Source organism: Rhinopithecus roxellana, chromosome 20 (assembly GCF_007565055.1).
Source record: "Rhinopithecus roxellana isolate Shanxi Qingling chromosome 20, ASM756505v1, whole genome shotgun sequence".
In the NCBI taxonomy this organism is placed as follows: domain Eukaryota; kingdom Metazoa; phylum Chordata; class Mammalia; order Primates; family Cercopithecidae; genus Rhinopithecus; species Rhinopithecus roxellana.
Window position 1 is genome coordinate 24,095,664 of NC_044568.1, and position 20,186 is coordinate 24,115,849.

The 20,186-nt window shown below is 51.7% G+C and overlaps 1 protein-coding gene across 2 annotated transcripts; it reads left to right on the top strand.

Annotated features, from left to right (window-relative positions):
- The first annotated feature begins 9,234 nt into the window (after window positions 1-9,234).
- CA7 (carbonic anhydrase 7) lies at window positions 9,235-19,171 on the top strand. Of its 2 annotated transcripts, none has more exons than XM_010355161.1 (7): window positions 9,235-9,377; window positions 11,902-12,099; window positions 15,514-15,632; window positions 16,439-16,534; window positions 16,640-16,702; window positions 17,733-17,888; window positions 18,399-19,171. In XM_010355161.1, exons 1-7 carry the CDS (start codon window positions 9,338-9,340, stop codon window positions 18,519-18,521), a joined length of 795 nt encoding a protein of 264 aa, XP_010353463.1. In that variant the 5' UTR covers window positions 9,235-9,337; the 3' UTR covers window positions 18,522-19,171. The 2 variants fall into 2 exon arrangements, with proteins under 2 accessions (XP_010353463.1, XP_030780981.1); XM_030925121.1 differs by lacking the exon at window positions 9,235-9,377 and adding an exon at window positions 9,788-9,891.
- Window positions 19,172-20,186: the final 1,015 nt, after the last annotated feature.

The following is a 20,186-nucleotide window of genomic DNA, read 5'->3' on the forward strand; positions in this document are numbered from 1 at the left end:
CCTGCGCGCTGCCTGCAGGGGGCGCCGCACTGCACTGCGCACGCGTCACCGGTATGGTGGGGCGTAGGCGGCCCCGGTACCCGAGGGTGTGGGGCTCACGGTCCACGTCGGCCGGAAGGGCAGCCCAGCTAGCTTGCCAGTTCGCCCTCTGTCCGTGCAGTAATTGGGGGCAACTGGGGCCTTGGAATCAGGCATACTCGTATTTTGACCACTTAACTGGTTGTGAGATCTACTCTTTACCTCTCAAATCCTCAGTTTGCTCACCTGTGCAGTGGGGATAAATGGGTCCCAAGTGTCTTTTGACCTTAAACGAGATTTTGAATACAGGAGACCAGACTCCCCCCAAATCTTGCATGAATAATAACTTTCATTATGATGATCATTATTTTTCACCCATTTCTTCCTCTCATGAAAAGCCCACAAGCCTGTTTTGAATCACAAAGCTAGGGGCTCCCTTCTGCAGATGCAGACAAGTCCAGGGCTCTGTTCTTGGAGAGTTTAGTCTCATGAAGGAAGAGAGACGGTAAACAAGCGCTTACCAGACAATGTGGCCTTTCTCCAGATATAGGGAAGCAGGGTGCCCAGGGGTGGACAGAAGAACCTCCCCACTCCCCCTCTCCAAGAATGTTTCATGTGGTGGGGAGATGGAGGAGTGTTTTGTTTTGTTTTCGCGCTATTGCTCAGGCTGGAATTCAGTGGTGTGATCTCAATTCACTGCAGCCTCAACCTCCCGGGCAGCAATCCTCCCACTTCAGCCTCCCAAGTAGCTGGGACTACAGGCATGCACCGCCACACCCAGCTAATTTTTGTACTTTTTTTGTAGAGATGGGGTTTCGCCATGGCCCAAGCTGGTCTCAAACTCCTGGGCTCAAGCGATCTGCCTACCTTGACCTCCCAATGTGCTGAAATTACAGGCATGAGCCACCATGCCCAGCTGGAAGGGTGTTTTAAGCGTAAAGAACAGCAGGTACCATCTCTAGGAAGCCAAGAAGGCATAATGAGCTGTAGGTGCTAGAGTAAGTTTGGTCAGGAGAAGGATAGGGAGTGGTTGAGAAGGTTTGAGAGACAGTTGGGATGGGCTGGGTTCTGAGGACTGTGAACCTAGATCCAAGGAGGAATTTAAAGTCCTCCACTTCCTGAAAAGACCCTCCTTTCAGTAAGAGAATGGCTGTCCTGTGGGGATGGGAGGCCAAGGAAGGAGGTTATCCCATGAGGACAATTGAGAGGGGGTGGTGGTGCTGAAGACAAGGTGATCATCTGTGAGGGAGATGAAGACTCCTTCCCTTCTATCTCGCAGACCCTACAGGCAACTTGAGATTAATAACTGCCTGAAATAAGGTTAACATGAGCACAGATCCCCACCCCCAATCCCCTAGGATGGGGACCAGAGAGGTGGCACAGTTTGATGGTAATGATGCAGTGATGATGGATTGCACTTTCCCCTGGGCACGGTCTCCTGAACCAGGGTGAAAGTACACCCTCCCATACCTTCCCTTGCCCTTACCCAGCTCCCATGGAACACACTGGTGGGAAACAGAGGCATGAGGCTTTCCCAGCTCATCAAGTGTTTGTGCTGTCACATTTCCTTCTCCAAGTGGACAGGTAAAATATAAGGGATAATAAAATACACTACGGGAAAGTAGGAAGGTCAAAAGGCAGCAGATGAGAGTTCACTGCTTAGTTTCTCATGTCCATGGACTTCATCAAAGGAAACATCCTCAAATTTGGTAGAAGGCGAGTCATAGTGCCCGTGAAGAAGTAAATGATTTTGAAAAGGTTTGTGTTGGTGTTGTCTGTAAAATGATACTTCAGGGTATCAGTTTCCTAGGAATGTCATAACAAAGAACCACAAACTAGGTGACTTAAAATAAGAGAAATTTATTGTCTCACGGTTCTGGAGGCTGGAAGTCTGCAATCGAAGCATGGGCGTGACTATGCTCCTTCTGAAACCTGTAGGGGAGAATCCGTCCTTGCTTCTTCTTGGCTTCTGGGGGTTTGCTGGCAATCTTTGGCTAGCAGCCACAGAACTTCAATCTCTGCCTCCATCGCCACATGGCATTCTACCCTCATGTCTCTGTGTCTCCTCTCTTGAGGACACAAGTCACATTGGATCGGGGCTCACGCTGATGACTTCATCTTAATTGGATTACACTTGCAGAGACTCTGTTTCCAAATAAGATCACCTTCACAGGTACTGGCAGGTTAGGACTTCAGTAACTTTTGGAGAGGACATAATTCAGCCCATACCCAGAAGCTTTGTATTAATATTATCATTATTTTTTAGAGGTGGAGTCTCACTCTATTGCCCAGACTTGTCTCAAACTCCTGGGTTCAAGCAGTCCTCCTACCTCAGCCCCTCAAAATTAAAAACCCATTTTTAATAGAGTTATTTGGTTTATTGTTATTGAGTGGTCTGAGTTTGTATATTTTGGATATTAGTCCCTGATCTAATGTATATTTTGTAAATATTTTTTCTCAATCTGTGGGTTGTCTCTTTACTCTGTCATTTCCTTTGCCATGCAGAAGCTTTTTAATCTGGTATAAACCCATTTGTCTTATTTTTGCTTTTGTTGCCTATGCTTTTGGAGTCCGGTTACTATTTTTGGAGGGAGTGGGGGACAGGATCTCATTCTTTCACCTGGGCTGGAGTGCAGTGGTATAATCATGACTCACTGTAGCCTTGACCTCCTAGGTTCAAGCAATCCTCCCACTTCAGCCTTCTGAGCAGCTGAGACTACAGGTACCCACCACCACGCCTGGCTAATTTTTAGATTATTTTCTGTAGAGATGAAAGTGAAAATAATAATAATAATTCAACCCATAAAACCATGTAAAGGTGTCTACGCTGGAGCAGAGAAGGCTGATCAGACACAGTTCTTTTGATGGCCCTGCATGAAAGAACTCAGGGCCCGCTGGTGAGTTCTCCCTGTTGTGGAGGGTGGAAACCAGATATATCAGACCAGGAAGCCATGGTATAATTTATTTAAGCAATTGGTTTTCAAAGTGTGGTCCTGGACCAGCAGCATCAACATCACTTTGGAAACTTGTTAGAAAGGCAAATTCTTGGCTGGGTACAGTGACTCATGCCTGTAATTCCAGCACTTTGGAAAGCTAAGGCAGGAGGATTCCTTGAGGCCAGGAGTTCGAGACTAGCCTGGGCAACATAGCAAGACCCTGTCTCTACAAAAAGAAAAAAAAAATTTAAAAATTAGCCAGGCATGGTGGTGTATGCTGGTAGTCCCAGCTACTTGGGAAGCTAAGGTGGAAGGATCACTTGAGCCCAAGAGTTTGGGGTTGCAGTGAGCTATTATCTTGCCACTGCACTCCAACCTGGGCAACAGAGTGAGATATCCCTATCTTAAAAAAAAAAAAATTAAGTATGAAAAAAAAAAGAAGGCCAGGTAAGGTGACTCACTCTGGTAATTCCAACACTTAGGAGGCTGAGGCAGGAGGATTGTTTGAGCCCAGGAGCTCGAAACCAGGCTGGGTGACATGGCGAGACCTTGTCTCTGAAAAAAAAGAAGTACAAATTCTTGGACCTTATCCATACTTGCTGAATCAGAAACTGTAGAGTGAGGCTCAGGAAACAAGTCATCCAGGTGATTCTGATACATGCTTGATTCTATCCTGGCTTTCTCAGCACTTACTATGATGCCAGGCAGGCCCCTGACATGCATCACCTCATGAGCTCACAACCACCCAATGCAATAGATATTGCTGCTAACCCTGATTTACAGACAGAGGGCAGATGTTTGGAGAGAAGAGTGAAGTAACAAAGAATAAGAGGTGGTGCAGGGGTTAGAAACAAATACCCCAGTCTGGTGCGGTGGCTCACACCTGTAATCACACCTGTAATCCCACACCTGTAGTACTTTGGGAGGCCAAGGCAGGAGGATCACTTGAGGCCAGGAGTTTGAGACCAGCCTGGGCAACATTACAAGACTCCGTCTCTACAAAAAATAAAAAATGTCATCGGGTGCGGTGGCTCACATCTGTAATCCCAGCACTTTGGGAGGCCGAGGTGGGCAGATCACAAGGTCAGAAGTTCAAGACCAGCCTGGCCAATATGGTGAAACCTTGTCTCTGTTAAAAATGCAAAAATTTGCCTGGCGTGGTGGTGGGCGCCTGTAATCCCAGCTACTCGGGAGGCTGAGGCAAGAGAATCACTTGAAACCGGAAGGCAGAGGTTGCAGTGAGCCAAGATCATGCCACTGCACTTCAGCATGGGTGAAAGAGCGAAACTCTATCTCAAAAAAAAAAAAAACTCTATCTCAAAAAAAAACAAAAAAAATTAGCCAGGCATAGTGGCACACCTGTAGTCCCAGCTACTTGGTGGGAGGATCACTTGAACCCAGGAGTTGGAGGCTGCAGTGAGCTATGACTGTACCACTGTACTCTAGTCTGGGTGACAGAGTGAGACCTTATCTCAAACAGAAAGAAACAAATGCCCCCAACAGATCTGACCAGACCCCAGCGCAAGTCTGTCATTTTATCAGTCCAGTTGGTCTCAATGAGGGCAGACTGGATCTTTGGACTGTCAGGAAGTTGGGGGCTAGCTCTGTGCTGGCAGAGATTATAGTCTGTGGGAGACCAGCCAGGAAGAATGAGTCATAAGCCAGGACATCCTCCCGGGCCACTAGCCCTCCCTGCCTGTCCTTGTGCATCCTATCCCTTCTCACCCTAGTCCTCATTGGCTGATCTCTTGCCTCTCTCCCCAACCCCATAAGCTCCCTGAGGCAGCTATGAGTCTATAATGTTCACAGTTGTATCACCTGTGCCTGGCCCAGCAGTTGACATCTAATAAGTCTTCAGTAAATGTTTATTGAATTAAAGAATAAATTTCTGAAACTATTGCCATCATACTTTATACATTTTAAAATATGTTCCTAGCAATATATCATTTGACTTGATTATTCTGCCTCTATCAATTTATTCCAAGGAAATCATCAGACACATATAAAGATGTATAAGTAAGGAGACCAGGCACATTGGTTCACACCTGTAATCCCAGTACTTTGGGAGACTGACGTGGAAGTATTGCTCGAGGCCAGGAATTTGAGATAGATCAGCCTGAACAACACAGTGAGACCCTTTTTTTTTTTTTTTGAGACGGAGTTTGACTCTGTTGCCCAGGCTGGAGTGCAGTGGCACGATCTTGGCTCACTGCAAGCTCCGCCTCCCGGTTCACGCCATTCTTCTGCCTCAGCCTCCCGAATAGCTGGGACTACAGGCACCCGCCACCACGCCTGGCTAACTTTTTTTTTTGTATTTTTAGTAGAGATGGGGTTTCACCATGTTAGCCAGGATGGTCTTGATCTCCTGAATTCATGATCCACCCGCCTCCCAAAGTGCCGGGATTACAATCGTGAGCCACCGCACCCGGCCGACCCCATCTCTTAAAAAAAAAAAAAAAATACTAAAAAAAAAAAAAAAAAAAAAATCATACTGGCTCTCAAAAAAAAAAAATACTAAAGATGTACAAGTAAGGATGTTCACTGCAGTGATATTTGCAACACTGAAAACTAGAAATAACAAAATCACAGCAGTGTGTGAATGAATATTATGTGTCAAGTTCTCCAAGGCCAATCAAGCAAGGAAACATTTACCATAGGGCACTGGATGGGAAAAAACTGGTCACAAAGCCATCCTATGATCCTGATTGCTCAATGGTTTTCCTTTTTTTTTTTTTTTTTTTTAAAGATGGGGTCTCTCTATGTTACCCAGCCTGGAAAGCAGTGGCTATTCATACATGTGATTATAGCATACTACAGTCTCAAACCCCTGGTCTTGAGGGATCCTCCCACCTCAGCCTCCTGAGTAGCTGGGATTATAGGCACACCACCACACCTGGCCTTGACTATTTATGTACTACTAATACACAGTGAGACCCCTGTCTCTATATAATCTTTAAGAAAAAGAAAAAGAAAAAAGGAAGTGAAAGTTGGAGGCCAAGGTCGTTGGATGACTGAGGCTTGGCTTTACAGGCTGCTCATGCCCTCCTCCCCCAGGCCTCCATCACAGCCCTCACATCCCCCATTTTCCCCTCCCATATAAATAGCAAAAACCAGGAGCCACTGACACCAGTGAGACCAAAGAGAAAACTCTCAAGCAGAGAAATCAACTCTCAAGCATATAATTGAGACTGGAGGCACCTGAATGGAGGCACAGGCTCCCCAAAGTTGACCTGAGTGGGCTGCTTGGGCAACTGGCACTTCACCTTAGAAGGGCAGCCTCCACTGGCTCCTCTCACCTGCCTGAGTTCCCAGTACCCAGAGAAAATGCTGAAGATAGGCTGCAGGAAGGAAAGAACTGAATCAACTTTTATTTGGTTGTTAAAGAGGTAATACATGCTTTAATTCATTCAAAAGATACAAAGGAGTACCAGTAAACAGTGTCCTTCCCACGCCATACCACACCCTTCCACAACCTCCCACAACCTTCCAGCATCCAGTCTCCTCCCTGTAGGTAAACACTCTTCCTAGCTTCTCTTAAGTCCTTTTGGAGAAACTTGGGACTTGCATATACACACAAATGAGAGTCAAATTTAAAATCCGCTTCCTCCCTTTCCAGTGATTTTGGACAATATTGAATAAGTGACCCAGCAGCCCTGGGTTTTCATCTTTGTTCAGTCACTCACTGCACATCTTTGAGCCCATCACTCATCTCTGAGTCTTGCTTTTCTCATCTGTAAAATGGGGTAAAAATCCCCCCAGGGTTACTATGTAGATTAAGTTGGATGAAAAACTATATGAAGAATTCCAATTGTAAATTTTTTTTTTTTTGACACAGAATCTCACTCTGTAGCCCAAGCTGGAGTGCCGTGATGTGATCTTGGCTCACTGCAACCTCTGCCTCCTGGACTCAAGCAATTCTCATGCCTCATCCTCCTGAGGAGCTGCGACTACAGGCACCTACTACCATGCCTGGCTAATTTTTTGTACTTTAGTGGAGACAGGGTGTCACCATGTTGCCCAGGATGGTCTTGAACTCCTGAGCTCAGGTAATCCACCCACCTCAGCCTCCCAAAGTGCTGGGATTATAGGCGTGAGCTACTGTGCCTGGCCCAATTGTATCTTTTAAGAACTACAAATAAATATGAAAAAGACCTGAGTTCCTCTGAAGAGGAAATGGGCCAATGGAGTTTGGGCTATCCCCAGAGCTCTCTCCCAGGTAAAGGGTGTTGGCAGCTCTCCCAGGTAAAGGATGGCTGGCTTCTCTGGGAGATAGAAGGTCCAAGCCTCATCCAGAAGCATGCCTTTGTCTTCTTGATCTGTAGGTGCCATTTCTGGCTTGGAGACCTGGGGCCTTAACAATGGTGGATTCTCTGTCACATCTGGTCTTGGGGGCTACTTGTCTCTGTCATAAGTCCCCTGCCCCACCTTAGGGTCATATTTATATTAAGTATCCCTTCCTGCTCCTGGATCAGAGCGGGGCATCTTTGCAGGCCTGGGCAGTCACTGACATCGGCCCAGCCAACCAGTTGTCAATTAATCTCCATAGCTCTATCTGAGGATCTGGGGTCAGGGCCTGGGAGAGGGAAACTGAGACAGACACAGAGATGTAGGGGAGTCAGGCAGACAAGATGGCAGATTCCTGCACAAGGTCAGCCAAGAGCGGGGCCTGAAAGAGTGTCTCCGTTCAAGATCTGGCCAGTAGACATTGTACTAGTGGCTGTTCAACTCTGCTGAGTACAGGACCCTGGGTGGGATCATTTGTCTGTCCTTCCATCCACCCATCTGTTAGTCTTTCCAAAACTGCCTACTGAGGACTAGCCAGAGACAAGCCCTATCCCTGGCACAAGGCCACATCCTAAGATGAATCAGATTGGGCTGGCTGGAGCCAGTGGGTGGAAGATAGAGGACGCACCAGGTGGAGGGCACCACAAGGACCACGGCTTGTGGGTGGGAAAATCCTGGGCCAAGGCAGGCGCTGGGGTTGAGCGCAGGGTGGAGGGTCTGAGCTCCCAGTGGGTGTACTGAAGGTTATGGGGAGGTCAGGAGAGGAGGGACAAACAGCAGGCTATGGAGGGACAAGTAGAGTCCCTGAAGAAAGGAGGAAGCAGCAGAGAAAATAACAGGGATGGTGGAAGTCAGAGCCTCAGACTTAGCTCCATGGGGAAGCCATCTGGTGTCTGCCTGTCCTCAGGCCCATTGGTTGACGCCACTCCTCCTCACTCCCCCTTGGAGCTCTGGTTCTACCTGGGCCAAGGGTTCAGATTGCCAGTCCTGTCCCTGCATCTACCCCAGGGTTCCTGGACCCCCACACTCACAGCACACCCTTGTACCCAGCACCAAGGAGAAATGGTAAAGACCCCAGTGTCAGGCCAGGAGTGGTGGCTCACGCCTGTAATCCCAACACTTTGGGAGGCCAAGGCGGGTGGATTACTTGAGGCTAGAAGTTCAAGACCAGCCTAGACAACATGGTGAAACCCCATCTCTACAAAAAATACAAAAATTAGCTGGGTGTGGTGGCCCACACCTGTAATCCCAGATACTTGGAAGGCTGAGGCAGAAGAATCACTTGAACCAAGGAGGTGGAGGTTGCAGTGAGCTGAGATAGCGCCAGCCTGGGTGACAGAGCAAGACTCTGTCTAAAAACAAACAAGCAAACAAACAAAAAATCCCATAAAACTCCGAGTGTCTGGAGTAAGAACCCCAGGGAATGAACCCCTTACCCCCTGGCTAGATGACCTTGGGCAAGTCACTTCACTTCTCCGGGCCTCAGTCCCCTCCTCTGTCAGACAGGGCTAATGGAAACACCCAACCTTGTAGGGTAACTGAGAGGGTTATACTGTAGGAAAGACCCAAAGCTTGGCCCAGCACCTGCAACAGCCTCTGGCAAACAGTGCAAGTTCCAATTCTGGACACTTGATGGTCAGTGTAGTTTGCAGTTTAAAGGGGACTTTCCAACCCCAAAGGATTCAGGACCCAGAGCTCAGGTCCCTGGTGGTGGTATTTGCAGGTCTGGGACAAGCCTGGGGAAGGGACGACATGTGCGGCATGGGCATCTAGTGTCCCAGAGTCCGCACAGGTTGCCGGGGGAAAAAGAGAGAGAGTAGCCCAGCCAGGGCAGGGGTGGGAGTTGTGGGGAGAGGGTTACTTCCTCCTACCCTGAATCTCTGCTCCGGGTTCAACTGGCTCGCCGGCGGGCGAGGGCGGGGCAGGCCGGCCCCTCTGGCCCTGCTGGGGGGTGGGGGGCGGGTCCCCCGGGAACTGCTCCTCCCGCCAGCCGCTGCTTTAAGAGGCTGCTCCGCGGTAGCGAGCCGGGCCGGAGCCGCAGCCGGAACCAGCGGACCGAGCCGACCGGGCAGGTGCACGGCTGCGGGCACGGCAGCGGCATGACCGGCCACCACGGCTGGGGCTACGGCCAGGACGACGGTAGGCGCAGACCTCCCGCACCGCCCCCGGCTCGGACCCCGACCCAACTGCACTCGCCCCAACCCTCTTGCCCAGCTGGTTTCCCGGACCGGCAAGCTCCCACTCTCCAGGCTGGGCCAGGACCCCTCTTCCCATCCCGGCCCCCGAACTCGGCCCAAGCCTTGGTCCCCTGCGCCAGACGCAAAGTCCGCGCTGCGCCTCGGGTGGCCCCCGCCGCCAGCTAGCGACCCGGTGGCTGTGTTCTGCCGCCTCCTCCGCGAAGCCCCTGACTGCCCAGCCCGCTCAGACCCAGGCCCCGACTCTCACTCACTCGCCTGGGGCGTGCGCAGCGCGTGGGGGTGGCCCAGGGCAGCGGGCGGCGGGCGCGGCGGAGCGCTGTGCGCGGGTGTCTGTGCGGGGAGCGCGCACGGCAAGTGTGCGGGGACCTTGGGGGATCGGGGCTCCGCGTGGCAAGGGCGCAGTGTCCCCCGCAGAGAGTTTCCCCGCAGAAGTGGCCGAGCTGCCTTCTCGGCTGGTATGTGAGGGAAGGGGGCACTTGGGGGCGCAAGCATGTGTCTGGGTGTCTACACTGAGCAGGGTGTTTGTGCATGTCCGGGTGTGAGTCGTGGGAGCTCGTGGCCCACACCAGCCTCCTGGGCTGACGCGGAAGAGAGCTCCTTCATCCTGCCTCAGTTTCCTTAGGACTCAGAGAAAGGGAGAAGAGGCAGAAGATGAGAGCCAGACGGCTGGAGTGTGGGTCTGGGGCAGTCAATTCCTTTTGGGGCCATTTCTTACCAAGCAGGGGTGGAGGTGTGGGGTAAGGGGTTCCCTGTTTCGCTGGAGAACCAGGGCAGGACAGGTGGGGTGCGGAGAAGCAAAAGTAGTGGTGGGAGGAACATCCCCCAGCCCCACTCCTGTGCGGAGAGGCAGTCACTTCTTGAGGTTGGGTGGGGGACTACAATCTGGGAAGCCAGAAAGTTGCAGCAGACCAGAGGGAGTCTCTGGCCCCCTCTGGGGCTCCAAGAACAAAGGAGCATATTTTGGAAGAGAACCCCCCAGATCTGGGTATGCAAGAGCTGGAAAGAGACATTCAGAAAAAGATGATATAGACAAGCAGAGAGGGAGAGACAGGCAGACATGGGGCAGACGGACAGGACACATAGACATCATCTTCTCCCAGCACCTGCCCTGAGCCACCTTTTGGGTACTTCCCCCAGAGCCAGAGTCCCCTGCCTCCAGCCCTTCTTGTTAGTCATGCCCACCATCTCTGAGCACCCAGTGTCCTGTGTAGCCTGCTCCATGGGCCTGCTCCTCCTAGGCAGCCACCCCATCACCCAGGCAGAGCTGGATTGTCCAGTCAAGGAAGAGAAGTACAGAGGACAGAGGTGCCGGCATGCGGCAGTGTTCACAGAGCTTCAAAAATAACCCAGAGGGGCCGGGCCACGATTCTGAGTCATCCATTGGGGACACGGCTCTGTCGGCACCTGCTGCTGTTTTCTCAGGAAAACTTAAGAAGCCAAAAAGGGGGAGAAGCACCAGCCGGCAGTAACTCTAAAAATAGGCTGCATCTCAGGATGTTCCCCAGGGAGATGCTGAGCCTCTCGGCTGCAGATGGATCCTCTGGGAGGCAGGTGGTGGGCGCCTGTGGGTGTGTATGCAGGTGTGTGTGTGTGTGCGTGTGTGTGCGCGCATGGGCATGTGTTTTGCTGTGGTCCCTTTATGCAAACTTGGGTCTCCAACAGAGGGGTTTGTGTGTGAGACAGCATATGCGTGTGTCAGATGTAGTCTGCAGGGCTGTGTGTTTGTACACATGAATATTCTGGGCCTGGATGCTCTGAGCCTACACAGCCCAGGTCATTGTGCATATGTGTGTACAATGGAAGATCATAGAAAGATTAATGTGTTCATAGGAAGATCTCTATGGACTCATAGGCACACATGTGGGGAGGGCAGCTGGGGGCAGTGCATGCACATGTTGTATATTTATATTAATACTTATTCATGCACAAATGTGTGAGTGGCCCTCAGTTCCCTCATCTATGAAATGGGGATCTTGCTGGTTTCTACTTCACAAGGTGATTGTGAGAGGCAAATACATGTTACAGAGTCAAAGCTAGGTTGATGTGAGTTTTTGTTGTTATTTATCACAAACACCAACACCAAATTGCCCAAGGCGCAGAAAGAGGTGAGATGCTGATGGGGTCGGGTCAGAGACTTCAGATGCCTGGAGATCTCCCTGCTGGGGAGACTTATTACTCTGAGCCACCCCTGAGCCTGTAGCTGTTATGTTCCCTTTCATACAGTACTTCTCTGGGCCTCCTATCAGCGCTGGAAGGTGAGTTTTAGTGAGACCATTTCACAGACAAAGAAATGGAGGCTGAAAGGGGAAATGGAAAAGCTGGCATTGGAACTCCAAGCCGTGCAGGTCCAATGCAGGGGCCCACCTCTGAAGGGATGCTGAAGAGACCATCCCCCATGGGTGTCCTCAGCCTAAAGCCCAGAGATCCTGGCTGGTCTGAGTCCTTGCCCTCCTCCCCACCTGCAGGCCCCTCGCATTGGCACAAACTGTATCCCATTGCCCAGGGAGATCGCCAATCACCCATCAATATCATCTCCAGCCAGGCTGTGTACTCGCCCAGCCTGCAACCACTGGAGCTTTCTTATGAGGCCTGCATGTCCCTCAGCATCACCAACAATGGCCACTCTGTCCAGGTAGACTTCAATGACAGTGATGACCGAACCGGTAAGTGGCCCCTGCCAAAGCCTGGTACCTGGCCCCTGGCCCCTTAGGGTCCTAATCTTGTGTTGGGCAGTCTCAGGAAGCATGCTATGGTGGGTAAGAAAGGCTCCTCCACTCACCAGCTGTGAAGCCTTGGGCTGATCTTCAGTCTCCTTATGCATAAAATGGGAGCAATAAGACCTACCATCTTAGGTCATAGAGGGGGAAAAAATGAAAAAAACCAAGTATGGTCGATAGAGCTGGCATACAGCAGATGCTCAAGAAATGCTAATTTCTTTCTTTCCCTTCCTTCCCTTCCGTGTGGTGCTACAGATCAGGTTTGTTTTCACTCTCTGCCCCATCACTGACCTGCCAAGCCCTCCTCCCTGTGTGATCTGGCCAAGCCCAGCAGGGAGAGAGAAGGGAGCTAAAATTTATGTGTGCCAAGCCCCCTGCTAAGGTCGCAAGTCACTCATTTATTCTTTTCAAGAACCCACTCTCAGATGGGCAAATAGAGGCTTGATGAGCTGCGGAGGGCTAGAAGCAGCCTGGTCCAGCCCAAAGGTCTCTCTCTCTCTCCAGTTCATCTACGACTTCAAGGTCCAACCATCTTGGGCCAGAAAGAGGCCAGTGGGAACTCGTGGCAGCTCCTTCCAAGGCCTCTTTGCCCTGGGATTAGAGTCCAGGTTATTTCACGATAAATTCCTAGGCAGAGGCCTCAGGAGTGCTGTTCATTGAAGGGATTTTCATCCTTATGACTGGGCCTGTGGGGGGTAGGGTGGTGGAATGGGGCAAGGAAGAAATCTGCTAGAGTTTATTGTGTAAAGAAGTATTAATAACTGCTTCCTTCCCCCTTCTTCTCCCCTCCCCACAAATACAATAGAAGCCCTCAAAGGAACTTAAGTTTCAAATAGAAAATTAAAAGGCAAAGAAGATGAAGGAAGCCAGACCTTTCACCGGAAGAATGATCTTACTTAGTTCTGAGCTGCCTGGTAGGCTAGGAAAAAACAGAAAGATTGGTTATAGTTCTTGCTGCCAAAAGAAAGGGAGTCTAGCAGATCCTCAGGAGAAAGACAAAGCATTTATTTTCTCATACTGAATTCTAAGAAAACCCTCTTACTCAGAGCTGTGGGGAGGGGACATGGGGCTCTAGCTGACCCTAGATAATAGCTTGGCAAGAAACAGTTTTCACATGACTGTCCCTTCTAATAGCCTTCAGAGGGCACTGGGGGCTCAACTAAGAAATCAGTAGCTCAGTGAAGTCCACTGGGGTGGGAGAAGACACGGGGGACATGCCTGTGGATCACTGATCTAGGCTGTTGCCTTCAGTCCTGGCTGGGGCTCCCTCCCCTGCCCAGAATGCCCAGGCCTGAGGGTGCAGGAAGCCAGGGAAAAGAGGAATGAGATGGTGGGGCTCTGCCACTCACCCACTGTGGGTCAGTCGGGAGGTCAGATGGGTTGATGCCAGCAGAGTGCCAAACACACATTGAGTGCCCCATGAATGTGCTAAACACACATTGAGTGCTTCGTGAATGGTAGCACATTCTGTGTGTGAACTGGGGGAGGAGGCTAAGGGGTCCAAGGTCAAGGGGTGTTAGGGAGGGAGCTCCCTCTCCAGGAGCCCATACTATGGGGTCCCAGGTGAGGCATGCTTGGAGGGTGGCGTCTGCAGACCTATCCGATTGCTCAGCCTGCGGGCTCAGCCGCTCCTGCTTCCAGGGATTGGGCAGCCTGATTGAAGCCCCACCCACAGCTACCACCCCCAGACTCCTAACCAGTGCCCAGGACAGGTCTGGCCTCTTTGATAAGACCAGGCAAGAAGGAAGGACTTCTGGACTGTCCTGTCCTCTTGCTTGTGGAGGCCACAGGGCCAAAGCCCTACCCTGCTCACCCATCATGGAGGGGCCTAGTGGAACTCTGAGCCTGGGGTGTTATCTGATCCAGGAGTTCACATTCAAGCCTAGCTGGGGCTCCTTCCACCTCCAGATCCCTTTCAGCTAGAAATTCTATCAGTCCCAGGAGGCCACGTGCATGGCCCCAGCTCACCGGGTATCAAGGCAAGAAAGTCACAAAACCAGCACAAGTGGGGCCCTCAGAAGAGTCCATTTCTGGGGGAGATGGCACTGGGGGCACCTGGGCCTGTCCAGGAAGGTAAAGACCCTCAGGAGCTACCCTCCTCTTCTGGAAAAGCACAAAGTTTAAAGAAGGCTCAAGGTTTTAGGGAGGCAGTGTTGCCTGGTGATTAGTGGCTTGGGCTTTGGACATAAGAGATACAAGTTCATACCCTAGTTCAATGCCTTGCTGTGTGACCCTGAGCAACTGCCTTGCCATCACTGTGCCTCAGCTTCCCCCTTTATAGAATATGGATAATAGTAAGTTCTGTCCCTCATGGGCTACTATGCAGACTAAACAAAATCGTCTTTTCAACCTAGCTCTGGATCAGGGTTTTAGACATGGGAGGCCTAATTGTTAGTGGTAATGGGGGTCTTGGGAGGCAGGGTCCCACCCTCCGTGGGAAATCGGGCAGGGGTAGGGAGGACAGCTAGATAGAGAGCTGTCCTCTGTCAGTCCCAGACTCCTCTGTCACCTGTGGGCTGTCAGGATTTCTGCCTTGGCCCAGCTCAAGGGACAGGGGTCTAGAGAGCAGTGGGGACCAACCCAAGCCCAGTCAGCCCAGTGAATTTTCCAAATGAAAAATGTGTCCCACACTTTGGAAGGCCGAGGTGGGCAGATTACCTAAGGTCAGGAGTTCGAGGCCAGCCTGGCCAACATAGTGAAACCCCTTTTCTACTAAAAATACAAAAAGTTAGCCGGACGTGGTGGCGGGTGCCTGTAATCCCAGATACTTGGGAGGCTGAGGCAGGAGAAATGCTTGAACCTGGGAGGTAGAGGTTGCAGTGAGCCAAGATTGTACCACCACTTTACTCCAGCCTGGGCGACAGAGTGAGACTCCATCTCAAAACAAACAAACAAGCAAACAAAAACACACACACACACAAAAGTAAAAATGTATCTCAGCTGGCACAGTGGCTCACGCCTGTAATCCCAGCATTTTGGGAGGCCAAGGCAGGAGGATTGCTTGAGCCCATGAGTTCAAGACAAGCCTGGCCAACATAGAGAGACCCCATCTCTACAAAAAATAAAAAAAATTAGCTGGGCGTGGTTCCACATGCCTATAGTCCCAGCTACTTGGGAGACCAAGGCAGAAGGATGGCTTGAGGCCAGGAGGTTGAGGCTATAATAAGCCATGGCATTCCAGCCTGGATGACAGAGTGAGACCCTGACTCAAAAAAAAAAAAAAAAAAAAATATATATATATATATATATATATATATATATATATATATATATGTCCCTTCCTGGGCTGCTGCCTTGGCCCTGGCACTGGGCTGTTGGTCCTCTCCTACTCATTGCCACTCGCCCCACTTCTACCCACAGTGGTGACTGGGGGCCCCCTGGAAGGGCCCTACCGCCTCAAGCAGTTTCACTTCCACTGGGGCAAGAAGCACGATGTGGGTTCTGAGCACACGGTGGATGGCAAGTCCTTCCCCAGCGAGGTACGGGCCCCCCTCCACTTGAATCCCTCTGCTACATGGGAAGGAACGCAGGCCTGGGTAGTCAGGGGCTTAAGGATGCCTGGGGTGGGGCCTTGGAGAGGGGGAAGAGGAGCACCCGGGGCCTTTGGGAGAGATACTTTCTACCCACCCCCAGCACAGGGTCTTCCATCTGAACCTGCCCACTGCTGTCCTTTCTGGTCTGTACATCCTGGAGTTTTCTGAAGGGCTATTCAGTCCCACTGCAGCCTTGCTGACAGCCCTTCAAGGGTTGAGCCCAGGATTCAAGGCTGTGCATGAGCTAACCCTGCCTGGCCTCATCTTTCCCCTCATCTCTTCATACACTGAGCTGCATGACGAATCCCTTGTCCCTGACCACACCTGGCTCCTTCATACCACCAAGCTTTGCCTGTGCTGTTCTCTCTGCCTGGAATGCCTTTCCCCAAGGCTTCCCTCTGATAACCCCCCGCTTATTCTCTGGACTCAGCTGTAGGCACCACCTCCTCAAGGAGGTGTCACGCTGGATGTTCATGATCGATTTCACAGCTCGTTCCCTGCAAGGCAGGGCCTGGGCCAGATTCCTCTTTGGGTCCCCTGGAGTTCAGAAAAGAATTGGGCCCAGAGCTGGGTGGATGCTACCTGTGACCCTCTGGGGCTCCCCTGGGCCCCCAGCATCCTAATGCTTGGAGGCTTGACAGCTTCCCTTTCCTGCAAAGAGGCCAGGAGTCTGGTGGGAGTGAGGGGAGCCTGGCTCAGAGTTCCCATTGCCCCTGGGAGGCACAAAGCATTGTCCTGTTGTTGCCCCATAGCTTCATCTGGTTCACTGGAATGCCAAGAAGTACAGCACTTTTGGGGAGGCAGCCTCAGCGCCTGATGGCCTGGCTGTGGTTGGTGTTTTCTTGGAGGTGAGTGGTGGTTTGCTGGGGCCAGGAGGAGCATGGGAGGCCTGGCACTGCCCCTAGTTCTGGAACACAGTGGGTGCTGGGCTCATACTACCCTCTCCCTGACAGACAGGAGACGAGCACCCCAGCATGAATCGTCTGACAGATGCGCTCTACATGGTCCGGTTCAAGGTAAAGTCCATGCCCCTGACCGGAGCAGCTGATGGGGAGAGACGAAGAGTCTGGCTCACAAGTTGGACCCATCCATTCCTTCATTCTGGGAGTAAACCCTTGCTGAGACCAAGGAGGAGGGCAGCACCAGCAGGGCCCTGCACCTGATTCCTCATTGGGGTCAGCAGCCCCCTTGGGTGCCCAGCATGAAGCCTGGCTGGGTATAGAATTGATAAGATGCTTGTCACATTAATGGTGGTCTAATAGGCAATGTCACTGAGAGCAGCTGAAGGCAAGGGAGGGAACATCGTGGCCAAATACCTCCAGGAGCCACAGCTTTTACACACAAGCAAACAGATGGAGAGGGCCCAGCTCAAGCTGGAAGATGGTATCTGGGATTACAGACATTTGCCCACAATTTGCATCAATGGACATAGAGAGGCCTAAATTCTGCTGATAGAAATGGGTGAAGGCCGGGCATGGTGGCTCATGCCTGTAATCCCAGCACTTTGGGAGGCCGAGGCGGGCGGATCCCTTGAGGTCAGGAGTTCAAGACCAGCCTGGCTAACATGTTTGTGAAACCCTGTCTCTACTAAACATACAAAAATTAGCTGGGCGTGGTGGTGCATGCCTATAATCTCAGCTACTCGGGAGGCTGAGAGAGGGGAATTGCTTGAACCCAAGAAGCAGAGGTTGCAGTGAGCCGAGATTGTGCCACTGTACTCCAGCCTGGGCAACAGAGTGAGACTCTGCCTCAAAAAAAAAAAAAGAAAAAGAAAAAGAAAGAGAGAGAGAGGAAGGAAGAAAGGAAGGAAAGAGAGAGAGAGAAAAGGAAGGAAGGAAGGAAGGAAGGAAGGACAGAAGGAAGGAAGGAAGGAAGGAAGGAAGGAAGGAAGGAAGGAAGGAAGGAAGGAAGGAAGGAAGGAAAGAAGGAAGGAAGGAAAAAAGAAAGAAAAAGAGAAAGAGAAAGAAAGAAATGTGTGGAGAAGTTGCTGGTTTGGTCCCAGTGGGAGGTCTGTGCTGATTCCCGGGTTCCCCCACCTTGCTCCAGGGCACCAAAGCCCAGTTCAGCTGCTTCAACCCCAAGTGCCTCCTGCCTGCCAGCCGGCACTACTGGACCTACCCAGGCTCTCTGACGACTCCCCCGCTCAGCGAGAGTGTCACCTGGATTGTGCTCCGGGAGCCCATCTGCATCTCTGAAAGGCAGGTGAGTCGTCACAGAGGGCCAGATGGAGGGACGTGGCACTCAGGGCTCACCCCAGGCAGTGTGACTCTCCAACTAGCACCCCACAGCCTGTGATCCCACCTTCAAAGTTCCTTCCCATTTTTTACTAATAAATGTATAGATTCTTGGTTGGGAGTTAGCTTGATTGTTAATCACCAGAACCTAGACACTGGCTGGGGGGGGGCGGATACCTGGATCCTGGGACCCGCCCCCCGGCTACTGTGTTGTTATCTGAATGCTACATTTGCTGATAAGTCTTAGCTAGATGGGCTTGGAACTAGAACTAGGTGAAGCAGAGCCCAGGCTCTTTAGTGAGTAAGTAAATGAGGGTCCCACAGAGAAGAATGAGTGGGGAAGAATAGAGACAGACCCTAAGGGAAGGAGGAGGGAAGGGTACAGCTGGCTGGGCAGGTATGCCAGATGATGCATCTGGGGTCATAGAGGTCCACAGCACCCCCAATCTGCCCTGAGCATCCCTTCTGCTTCCTCAAGATGGGGAAGTTCCGGAGCCTGCTTTTTACCTCAGAGGATGATGAGAGGATCCACATGGTGAACAACTTCCGGCCACCACAGCCACTGAAGGGCCGCGTGGTGAAGGCCTCCTTCCGGGCCTGAGCTGCCCACCTGCCTAGCTGGCCACTAGGGCACCATCTTCCCAAGGGCTTCCACGTCAGCAGACACCAAACCATCTGAGGCTCCCTCCCTGGGGGGTGCTGGGGACCCTCCTTCAGCCAGTTTGCTCCTTGGTCACCTTGGAGGCTTCTGGATGGGACCCTTGAGTCTGGGGCACCCTTCAGCTGCCCTGGGGACAGGAAAGACAGGAGCTAAGCAGGGTCCAAGCCTGGGGCTGCCTCTGCTCTCCAAGACCCAAAGACCCCTGGGAACCTCCTCTGGTCTTCCCCACTGGCAGTGGCGGCAGCCCCACCTGGAGCACACACTGTGATGGAGGAGACTGAGCTCCCTGGGGCAGGTAGCTGACACTACCAGAGAGACTCAAGCAATAATTAGAGGTGGGCAGAGCTGCCCTCTCGGCATTACCTCTTCTGCAGGCTCTGCCATGCACGCACCTCACTGCCAGGCCATTAAAATCAGCACCCAGCATGCTGGAGGTGATGTGGCCTTCTCCCTCCAGCCACCTGCTGCCACGGGCAGGCCCTGGCTATAGCTTATATAGTATCTCCCCTTGTCCCCACCCAGTCACCAAAGCCACCTACATGACAATCCATCCCTGTTGAATTAATAAATTCATGTATCCATGCAACAAATACCAATTCAGTGCTTGTGTTGTCTCTAGTACCGTCCTAGGCTTTGGGGAGCAATGGTGGTGAGTTAAGCACTACGTGTTGGGAGGGATATGGGTGGTGAACAGGTGAGAGTTACACAAAGGGCAGGGAAGGGGCTATGGGAGCAGAGGAGAGGGGGAGACCATCTCACTCAGCAAGGAAATGAAATTCTGGCCAGGCACAGTGGCTCACGCCCACAGTCCCAGAACTTTGGAAAGCCAAAGAAGGTGGATCACTTGAGCTCAGGAGTTTGAGACCAGCCTGGCCAACATGGTGAAACCCCGTCTCCACTAAAAATACAAAAATTAGCTGGGTGGTAGTGGTGCGCACCTGTAATCCCAGCTACTCAGGAGGCTGGGGCAGGAGAATCGCTTGAACCCAGGAGGCAGAGGTTGCAGCCAAAGTCTCACCACTATACCCCAGGCTGGGCGACAGAGCAAGACCCTCTCAAAAAGAAAGAAAGGAAGAAATGAAATTCCAACCAGTATTCCAAATCAGATAGAAGGGAACAGCATGTTTGAGTTCAAAGGAAGGGCAAGTGTGCAGGCTCAGAGGTGAGAGAGAGCCCAGTGTGGTTGTGGGGCTCAAAGGGCTCAGAGGGGCTAGAGCCCTGGGGCAAACCTGTGACCCTGCCCCCAGGCTGACAGGGAGCTACCAAGGGCTTGAGTAGAGGAGGGGCAGGGCCAGGCCTGCAAATGGGGAAGATCCCTGAGGAATGCAGATGGGCAGGTAGGAATGGTGGCAGGGAGCAAGGGGTGGCCTGTGTCCAGGAGGGAGGTGGCAGGGTGGAGGGAGGTAGAAGACACAGGAGTGGATGAGAGAGATTTAGGAGGTGGTGCCCAAAATATAGTGTTTGGCTGTCCAGGAAAGACAGGAGTCCAGGGCATATCCCTGAGCAGAAAGTGGAGCCTTCACTTGCTTTGGGAACACTATAGGGAAGCTAGCCACATTGGACATGCAGCATTGTGGGGTCCTGGAAGGAAAATCTAAGGGGGCA

Coding starts and splice junctions, on each gene's coding strand:
- CA7 (XM_010355161.1), top strand. CDS start 9,338: ATGACCGGCCACCACGGCTGGGGCTACGGCCAGGACGACG. Junction 15,633..16,438: donor GCAAGTCCTTCCCCAGCGAG/GTACGGGCCCCC, acceptor GTTGCCCCATAG/CTTCATCTGGTTCACTGGAA. Junction 16,703..17,732: donor TCTACATGGTCCGGTTCAAG/GTAAAGTCCATG, acceptor ACCTTGCTCCAG/GGCACCAAAGCCCAGTTCAG.